This window comes from Pavona decussata, unplaced genomic scaffold, assembly GCF_977016875.1.
Source record: "Pavona decussata unplaced genomic scaffold, jaPavDecu1.1 SCAFFOLD_29, whole genome shotgun sequence".
Classification (NCBI taxonomy): Eukaryota; Metazoa; Cnidaria; class Anthozoa; order Scleractinia; family Agariciidae; genus Pavona; species Pavona decussata.
This window is the reverse complement of record NW_028145452.1, coordinates 1-10,231: the sequence shown is the minus strand read 5'-3', so window position 1 is coordinate 10,231 and position 10,231 is coordinate 1. Positions and strand designations below refer to the sequence as shown.

General features: G+C 37.6%; 2 protein-coding genes across 2 annotated transcripts; both read right to left on the bottom strand.

Moving 5' to 3' along the window:
• Positions 1 to 1,087: 1,087 nt before the first annotated feature.
• Positions 1,088 to 2,010, bottom strand: LOC146484755 (melanocyte-stimulating hormone receptor-like). The gene has a single exon (XM_085104155.1). It carries the CDS (start codon positions 1,903 to 1,905, stop codon positions 1,114 to 1,116), a length of 792 nt encoding a protein of 263 aa, XP_084960281.1. The 5' UTR covers positions 1,906 to 2,010; the 3' UTR covers positions 1,088 to 1,113.
• Positions 2,011 to 8,660: 6,650 nt separating this feature from the next.
• LOC146484754 (uncharacterized) lies at positions 8,661 to 10,223 on the bottom strand. Its single transcript, XM_085104154.1, has one exon. It carries the CDS (start codon positions 10,215 to 10,217, stop codon positions 8,844 to 8,846), a length of 1,374 nt encoding a protein of 457 aa, XP_084960280.1. The 5' UTR covers positions 10,218 to 10,223; the 3' UTR covers positions 8,661 to 8,843.
• Between the last annotated feature and the right edge of the window lie 8 nt (positions 10,224 to 10,231).

The window sequence follows — 10,231 nt, the reverse complement described above, 5'->3', positions numbered from 1 at the left end:
GAACGCGCAAGTGCCTGGCCAGGATCACGTGCGCGTTACCCACATCAACGAAGTGAATTGCGAGTGACAGTTGTTTTGTCACACTGGCTTATTGATTTGAGCCGGTCGCTGCTAAAAACGAACGCTCAAAACAACACGGCAGGAACAAAGTCACACGTTTTTCTCCATTTTACTGATCGACTGCTTCATTTAAGAAGATAAAGGAGCTGTAAAGTTTGATTTGCACTACTTTTTCCTACGACATCGAAATGGTATGCAAATTTGTTGCACATGTTTCGTAGGCTAATATGACCAGAATAACTATATTATTTTAGAGCAGAATAGGAAAGAAATCTGATATCGAGAAACATTGAATGGCTGTCTTTAGTCAGTCTGGTAAGTTTTAGGGCCCAATATGTGATGTTTGGAAACATTCACGGGCTCCAGATGTCAAGTATTTGTGAATCGGTTCTGATCTCATAATTCGTGACGTGATTGCGAGCCGCAAGTATCGCACGCATATTCGATCTTTCTTGAGTGGGAAAGAGTTGGAATCAGAGCTTGAAACTTGGAACAAATAAAGTTCTTTTCTTCGTCTTTCGAGATCTGAGATTTAATTTAGAGAAAATGACATACCAGAAATACTTTTATTTTAATGAAAATAGGCATTAGTTTCGAGGCCATTTTGAGTAGCGTACACAAATCTGCATGCTTTAGAAAGCAGCCAGCGAGTTTGGAATGTTTATTGTATTAATTGTCTTGTGAGATGGTTGGTCTAGGTTTGTGTAAAGTTTCAAGTTCATTGGGTTATTTTAAACCGTGAACTGGGCTTCGTCCTTTGACCTAAATTTTCGCGGTTTTCATCGGCCCCGTGACCGCACCTAGGCCACATTTCAAACTCTCGCAATTTTCTCAAAAAATAAAATACCTTGGAACTTTAAAGTATGATTTTCGAAAATATTTAATCCAAGGGTATCTTCAGGCGAAATATCAGAAATTCGACCAAGGGGTCGCTGAAATGCAGTTCTCGATTCTTACAGGCAGCCGCTCCTAAGAGCCATAAATATCATATTGAGGCAAGCTGCTTTAGCCTATTGTTTGGCTTATGTTACATCGATTAGTTTTGTCCAATTGTTAACTTTCCCTCGATAAGAGTTTTCGTAGTGCTTTTAAGACTGCTGTTCGAAGTTCATGAAGACGCCAACAGTACAAAAATGGATTAATAGATGAGTTCATGAATAACACTGTATCTGCAAAGATCCACGCATTTTTGGATCGCTTAGGAAAGATAACTAACATAAACATGGAAATAAAAACTGGTGAATAACACAGCATCATACAAACGTAATAAATAAAAGTGTTTATGGCACTTTTCTTCGATTGCACCATGTTTAGATGATGTTCAGTATTTAAACTTTGCACAGCCTGCTGTTGAACGTGAATCTGTAGCTGATGCTGACGAACAATTCGATAAATACTAATGTAAGAAAAAGTGGTGACTGAGATACACATTGCAAAACCAACAACAGTTGTAAGGAGATAAATGCTTCGGCTCTTGAAATAAAGGCATGTCAAGAGAAAGCACATGGACCAAAGAGCTCCTGATGTACACAAGGCTCGTTTTTCAGTCATTAAATTTGGATATCGCATGTGATAGTGAAGGGCCAAATACCTATCCACGCTTATGGCTGCCGTTGTACCAAGAGAAACACCACAACATAAGAAGGACACCATATTGTAAGCATGCTGTAACAGAGAACTCTCAGGTTTGAGTTGAGACACAATATAGACTGGTTGAACGACAATCCCAACAAGAAGGTCTGAGGCTGCGAGACTGCACAAGAAAATGGTGGACGGTGAACGAAGCGAAGGAGTCCTCAATATTGCCGCCAATACTAACGCGTTGCCAATAATGGATATTAGCATCAGTGGAGCATTAATGGTACAATTTACGATGACAATGGTTTTCGGGAGAGAAGTGCAGTTGTTGTTGTTGTTGCCCAAATCACAAGTCTAATTCAGCATCTTAAACCTCGCTTTTAGCTTAGATGTAACCTTTCCGGAATATTTCTGAAACTGATATTTTTTTTAACAAAGTGAGGTCATGTCCCTGTTGGCGTCATGTTCAATTAGTTTTTGCAGGTGAAATATAAATAACTATTGTCATAGCACAACTTGAATAACATTTTTATGCATTTTCAGGATTATTTGTCAAATCTTAATTTCTTGTGCGAAAATTGAAACTCGTTAATAATGCTTTAAAAATAAAAGTTAACGAAAAGAGACTTCGTTCCTTAGACATCCTAGTTTCGTTTTCAAGCCCTAAAAAAAGGAAGCCAGGATGTCTTCGTGGTCTCTCTTGGTTAATTTTTATTTTAAATTGTTTCTCTAAACCCTTACTTATTAGAATCATTAAAAATGAAAAACAGAAAAATTAAAGTGAAGTTAGGTAAGACCGGGATAGCAGCAGCTGACACTGGACTTTAATTACCGGGGAAAGACAAAATAAAAGGACATATGCCCTAGTCAAACATAAAATATAGCATATTATAAAGTATGTTAAACAAAGTTGGCAATCAAATGGCTTCTCTTTAAGCATAAATTTACATAAAGAGCTGAGAGGTGTCTCAACAAAAATGAACATTTAGTTTCTCAAGAAATAAAAAATAAATAATTAAAATAACCAAATTTTAGTAACAACAACATGCATAAAATAATTTTTATGAAAGTTGCTCCACGTTCATTCGGTGATAAATGATCCCAAAAACACATCATAGTTGTTTCGACCTTTAAAAATGAAAAAAAAAAAAAAAAAAAAAAAAAAAAAAACGAAAATAGTGAATAGCGGAACTTCTAGATATCTTTGAAACGGAAATAGCGAAAATAGCGAATGGCGAAAACTATAGATAACAAAAAAAGCAACACAAAAACACGAAAGCTATCAAGAAGAGCGGTCTTTGAGAGGCGAAAAAAATAATGACTAATTATTTATCGTGTTCATTTGGTGATAATGGTCCCAAAAACACATCATAGTTTAAAAACATCGCAGCTATTTGTCAATTCTATCAGACTTCAATGAAAGTTCATTTAAATTTCAGCCCTGAAGAAAGATAATCTCATTTCTGGAATAAGACGTCGAAATTTTGTTCCGCAGTCGATAACGAAAATGTGTTGTAAATTTCCAGAGCTTCTTCTCCGATGAGATGAAGAAATATGGCGACTTGTTGTTTCTCGGGTTTCTTCATTTATCCTGAAACGTCTTTGTAAACACATTTCCTAAAATTTATTTTAGAGCAATAAAAACTACGTGAAAAGAATGGTATTTGTTCGGCTCCAAAAATAATAGCATGATAAAACTTAGGGAATGGTCCAAAGGGATTAGTCGCTAATACGTAATGAGAACAGCTTTGCGGATCACATTTGGATAATGTTTGTATGTAGCAACTATCACACAGGAAGTTCAAATCCATAAATATCATATTGAACGCAGCTGTTTTAGCTTATTGTTTGGTTTATGTTACATCGATTTTGCACTTTTGTTAACTTTCCCTCGATAAGAGTTTTTGTAGTGTTTTAAGACTGCTGTTTGAAGTTCATGAAGTACAAAAATGAATTAATAGAGAAGTTCATGAATAACACTGTATCTGTAAAGATCCGCGCCTTTTTGGTTGCTTCGTGAAGATAATTAAAATTAACATGGAAATAAAAACAGGTGAATAACACAGCATCATACAAACGTAATAGATAAACGTGTTTATGTTACGTCTCGAAAGGAAACTCGGCTAGTGAAATTACAAATTTATAACCTTTTCTACGTAACGGCGACAAGCTCGGTTTGATAAATCGAAAGGAAACCACAACACTCGGTTGGGATTAATTTGCCACGAGTGTGGCCTTTATTCAAAAGTAACACAATAATCACTCATTCATTTACTGGATAAAGTGTTAACAATAATGACCACCATTCACCAAAGGTGGGGGCAGATAAAACGCCACAAGTCACAGCTTGTGACAGCCAGACTGACTGAATGTAGGAAGTTCATTGGAACTATTCAAAGACGTAATCATCGTCGCACCTGAAAAGCCCATGATGTTGGCCACCTCATTGCTGGTAACTGCCGTCACTTGAGAGGGGTCGCTTACTGGATTGGGGTAAGAACTGGAAGGAGCAGAGAATTTTGCCAGCGGCCTCCAAACTTTGAATTACTGAGGCACTAATGGCGGTTTCGAGGGAGGAAACATCCAAGGCGCCACTATAGGGACCTGGTTGCATGTACTCCTGGGAACTTGTGCCGAAAACGGCGTTTGAGACTGTACAGCATCGTTCATTGTGACATTTTCAGCTGGAACTTCAACAGCCTGGGACAAAACTGAAGCTGGTGCTTGAGGCGCAATATTCGGCCCGGAAAGCTTTTTTTCTTGAAGAAGGACGGGCGGCAGCAGAAGGGTTTTTCTTGGCAGACATACTTAACGGCGTTAAATTTAAAACAAATAATGATAAGTGTTGGAAGGGGAAAACACGACAAAACGCAAGGTGACGTTAAAACTTGCTGTCTCGTACACTAATTAGACATAAAAGTAACTGTACATTTTGTCATATGAAGAACAGGATAATTAAAGCAAGAGCACGCTTATATCATTCCATGACAATAAGAGGACAAAATCGTTCCTGTGTTCGGTCTGAGCGCGTTGAGCACACTATCTTAAGATAGCCGGCCGCTAGGATAACGGACTAATTCAGTACACTGAAATGTCAGAGTGTCCCAGCTGATAAACAAAATTCCATGTCCGATGGACATCTACAAAGAGAGTCGCCAAGATAACGCACCAGATTAAGCCACCATATGCATCCGGCCTGATAATGATAAACTGAGCTATACCTGATCATGACTAAAACACCACACGAGTACATACGGGTAACATACGAGTAACATACGGAACATACGGATACATACGAGTAACATACGGATACATACGAATACATACGAATACATACGACTGACATACGAGTAACATACAGATACATACGACTAACATACGGATACATACGAGTAACATACGGAACATACGGATACATACGAATACATACAACTAACATACGAGTAACATACGGATACATACGACTAACATACGGATACATACGAATACATACGAGTAATACGAATGTTTTTCTCATAAAGGAAGCTCTAATTATAAGCCTTGCAAGCATTTTTCACGTCAGCAAACACGTACCCGGTTCAGTTTGAGGGGGTGGAGGGGGGAGGGTGGAGGGATCGACCCCCAAAGGCTTTCTTTAAATTTAGTCACCGTAAAATAAATTCACATGAAGTGCAAAACCATTAGCTTGCGCTACAAGATGACAATATATTTTGGATGGCGCATGGTGCTGACGTCGTATGACGTCACCAGATCCGCCATCTTGATTTCACTATTTCACCTTAGTTGCTTATGGAAATGGCAAAAAATCAGTGCAAAATCAAGCCAGAAAGCTTAAATGTAACCATGTACATGTAAAAATGTCGAATTTTGGGAACAGTCGACACATTAAAAAAGTCCCCAAGCTATAAACGAACAGCTGCCTTAAGTTTCAGCAACAGAGTAAATCTCCTTTCCAAAATTTGCAAAACCTGAGGGGGGGTGCCGATCAACACCCTCCCCCCCTCAAACTGAACCGGGTACGTGTTTGCTGACGTAAAAAATGCTTGCAAGGCCTATAATTAGAGCTTCCTTTATGAGAAAAACATTCGTATTACTCGTATGTATTCGGATGTATCCGTATGTTAGCTGATGTATTCGTATGTATCCGTATGTTACTCGTATGTTACCCGTATGTACTCGTGTGGTGTTTTAGTCATGATCGCTATACCTAAGTAGCACAGCCTCCATTAACACAACGCAGCACGCAAAGGACAAAATAAGGAATAAACTGGCTCAAAAATTAAAACGGTAACAATTGGAACAAAGCTGATAATTGCATTTTTGAAGTGAGGACTGATAAAACAGATTGAACTTAATAGAACATAGAAAAGTATGAAAAATGAACATCAAAAAAATTTAAGTGAAGTTTCATGAAGGTGAAAGAATAACAGCGGCTGACACTTTACTATAATTACCGGGGAAACAAAAAAACGGCGTATGTTATATCCCTAAGCGAAACGTAAAATATAAAATAAAGTTAAACCAAGCCTTGGAATGCCTCTGTATAATAATATATATTTACTCCAAGAAAGGAGAGGTTCCTCAATAAAAGTAAATATGTTAATATTCAGTCTCTCTAGGCCGGAATACAGCATATTTAATTTTAATTCATGATCAGCTTGGCGGGTGACATGTTATCATCACCTTAATTTGGTAAATAAATGAATTATCCCAAAACCACATCGATTGTACTGCACCAAAAAACGGATTTACAATAGTAGCAAAACGGTAGCAAATGTGAAGAAAATACCATATTTGATCAAATTTGGTCATATTTGCTCAAAACCAAATTTCATGTTTGACTCAAACATGAAGTCGAGATTTGCGTGTTCTTGGTTTTCATGTGACGTCACCAAATTCTAGAATTCAAAACTGGGAGGCCTACAAAATTTTTACCTTCATTCAAGGAAAGATTACCTAAAAAATATGTCTGTTCACAATTTCTTAGCTCGATGTCGTGCTTCCTTTTGAAAATAGAACAGTTTCAATTTCCGAGTTTCCATCGTGCGTGACATAAGGAGGACGGCCGTGACAGAGCTTTTCCGTATCTTAAAAATGACTCTTCGGGTGATTTTCAGCACTCTAAACAATTTAAGTTTGAGGAGAAATATTAATCTAAACATTCGAAAATTCACAAGGGCAAACAAACCTCTTTTCTGGCAAAAGTGAACTCCAGATGTTTTCTCGTATTTCCGGCCGCCATGTTTGTGCCCCTATACTAAGCTCTATAAATTTATGTGGAACATTTTGTCAAATAACTCGAGTACGGAATGCCGCACAGACCTGACACTTGGACAGATGCCTTATTTATTTATTTCATTTGCACAATACTTATACACCGTGGCAAATATGAGAAAGATGTTCCCATTTGTAACAACTTAAATGTGAAGATAAGACACACGTTTGCTCCAAGAAAACATAGATTTACATGGGTAGGAAATATGAGGTTTTCTCGACTTTGGTCATATTTGCACACAAATCAAACATCTCGCGTTTACGAGACTTTTTACGAGCAAAGTAAACTTGGTAAATACCACATTTAAGCAGTATTCACTCACCGTTGCAAATGTGCAGCCCATTCAAGACGACTTTACCTCTGCGGTAAATACGAGTAACACCACAAATGAGGTTAAATGTCATGTTGCTCGACTTTGGTCATATTACACACATATCAAACATCGTGTTTGCAAGACATTTACAAGCAAAGCAAACGTGTTAAATACTGCATTTACGCAATATTAACACACCGTTGTAAGTGTGCAGGAGGAAGTACACATTTAAGACAACTTTACCTCTACGGTAAATATGAGTAACACCACTCTTTTGCTCCAAGAAAAATGGATTTGCATGGTGAGCAAATGTCAGGTAAAATGTCATGTTTGCTCTACTTTGGTCATATTTGCACACAAATCAAATCTCATGTTAGCACGACATTTACAAGGAAAGAAAAGCCGGTTAATATGGGTAAGATCCGCACATTTTCTCCAAGGAAAAGGGATATACAGGGTGGGAAAATGAGGTAAAACATTAGATTTGCTTCACTTTGGTCATATTTGCACATAAATCAAACTTCATGTTTGCACAACGTTTACAGATTTTATTCAACACTGCACACCGTGAGAAACAAATGTGAGAAACAAATGCAAATTTAAGACAACTTTACTTGAGAAGTATTTACCCCAAGAAAAAATAGATTTATACGCAGACAAAATTAAATTTTGTTCTTGTGCAAAGGGGGAGAAACTAACTCATTTACTCAACATTTAATTACATCCATTGGAAAATGTGACAGACATACATATTTGAGACAACTTCAAGTATGAACAAAGTCATGTAAAGTAAGATTAAAGACGACGAAACCGTACATTCCCCAAAATGTTTATTCTGTCATCATAAACAGTGCTAAAGTTAGTTACATGTATTTCTGACAGTACTTGAGAAATAATAAATTCAATAACCCTCTACATTTCTAAAATAACTTATTGCATTATACTTCACACTTTGAACAGTAACGAATGCTTTTTTCCTAGTTTTTTTATTGTTTTGGAAAATAAGCAACACTCTTAAAATAATATGTGAATTTACATTATTTACAATTATTAGTATTAGCCCGTATTGACTTCTATCAAACTGGTAACGTTTTCAACCTAAAAACTAGCAAACGTCTTCGTATACACATTTCCTAAAATTTATTTTAGGGCAATCACAACTACATGAAAAGAATTGATTTTTCTCGGCTCCAAAAGTAATAGCATGATAAAAGTTAGGGAATGGTCCAAAGGGGTACGTTAGCTGCTAATTTGTAAAAGGAACTGCTTTGTGGATCGTATTTGAATATTTAACAATTATTCGCCGAAGGCGAAGTAAATATTGGTGAATATTCCCCGAGACGAAGTCGAGGGGATAATTCACCAATATTTACTGAGCCTGAGGCGAATAATTGTTTTAGTATAATTACTAAGAAGCAAAGACTTAGAAAAACATTTGACTATAAAAAATTGCGATAAAACGTTTCGTAAAAACATTATAAAAAGGTTAAAAAACACGACGTTTCGATGTACATTACATCATTATCAAGTGAAATTAAAAATGCAAGATTGCGGCTATAAATACAAAAATGGACAATAGATATTAATTAAAATAGTAGCATTGAAGAATGCTACCGGTTAAACAAAAAGTTTCGCACGTATAGAGTCCGTTTGAGTGTTCAAGCAAGGCTTAAGTTTCTTGATGTACAGCATTTCAAATACCAAACAATCAAATTTGCTTTGACACTTTCTCAAGATGTTAAAATGGCCCTGATTCAATAGGTGTTTGCTCCCGTGAGCTTCAAGAAAATGTTTGCCAATTGCCGAGTTCTTGTGCTCAGCAACGCGTTGAAAAAGGTGTCTGGCTGTATAGCCGACATAATCTGCATCGCACAGATCACATGCAAAATAGTAAACAACGCATTGCTGATTCACAATCGACGGCTTAACTTCCCTAGGCTTAAGATCATGTTCTAATTTCCTACTAACAAAAACTGGCTGCAGTATGGGGCCAATCTTATTACTTAGGTCGTTAAATTGCCTGCGAACCGCATTGGCAGCTACTTGATCCTTAAAAGGAAGGATAATTCTGATCTTACGACCGCCTTCAGGCTTCTCTTCCGCTGCCTGTTCCGATACATTACGAAGAAAATTACTAATGATGGAATCTATGAGAGCCCTAGGATAATCTAGGCGACTGAAAATTGAGCGCAATTTATTACATTCTAAATTGAAAGCTTCTGTTGTGGAACATAGAGCGTACGCGCGATGTAACATTGTTTTCACTAAAGACACCTTGTATCGTTTGTCGGTATGGCTATGGTAATGCAAGAGTAAGCCACTGTTCGTTTGTTTCCTGTAAACTTGAGTTTCAAGTTTAGTCCCACACTTGATGATTTCAATGCCAATAAAAGGAATCCTACCACTGACAGGGAGTTCCATTGTAAATTTCATGCTGGGATGGAGACCATTCAGAGTATTGAGAAACTCAGAGGCAGCGTCACCACTAGGCATTTTAGCCAGGGTATCATCCACGTAACGTTTGTACAGGTCAGGCATCAGACCATCACGGGAGAGCTTCTCTTCCAGGTGACACATAAAAACATTAGCCATCAGAGGACCAAGAGGGGAGCCCATGGCCACCCCATCAGTCTGTTCGTACAAAAGACCATTGAACTGGAAAAGCTGGTTGGTTGTAGCAATTTCCAGTAATTTGGCAAGCTGATCCTTCTGCAAGTTAAGGCCGTAGGTCTTGTTGAACCAATCGTTGGTGAACGCTTTGTGGACTAGGATGTTAATCGTCTCACTCAAAGGTACGTTGGTGAAAAGTGATGTCACATCATAGGAGACTAAGATGTCATCCTCATTCACGGAAATGGTACGGATTTCATCAGCAAAAGCAAAGGCATCAGTGATTGTGTAGTCATTGATGGAGAGTGGCTTAAGTTTCTCTTCGAGCCATTTGGCGAGATTGTAATTGTAGGCGCCAGTTGCTGATAAAATGGGTCTCATACTCAGTGTGGCTT

Bases quoted from the DNA above. Each gene is read 5' to 3' on its own strand.
- LOC146484755 (XM_085104155.1), bottom strand. From the start codon at position 1,905: ATGCTAATATCCATTATTGGCAACGCGTTAGTATTGGCGGCAATATTG.
- LOC146484754 (XM_085104154.1), bottom strand. From the start codon at position 10,217: ATGAGACCCATTTTATCAGCAACTGGCGCCTACAATTACAATCTCGCC.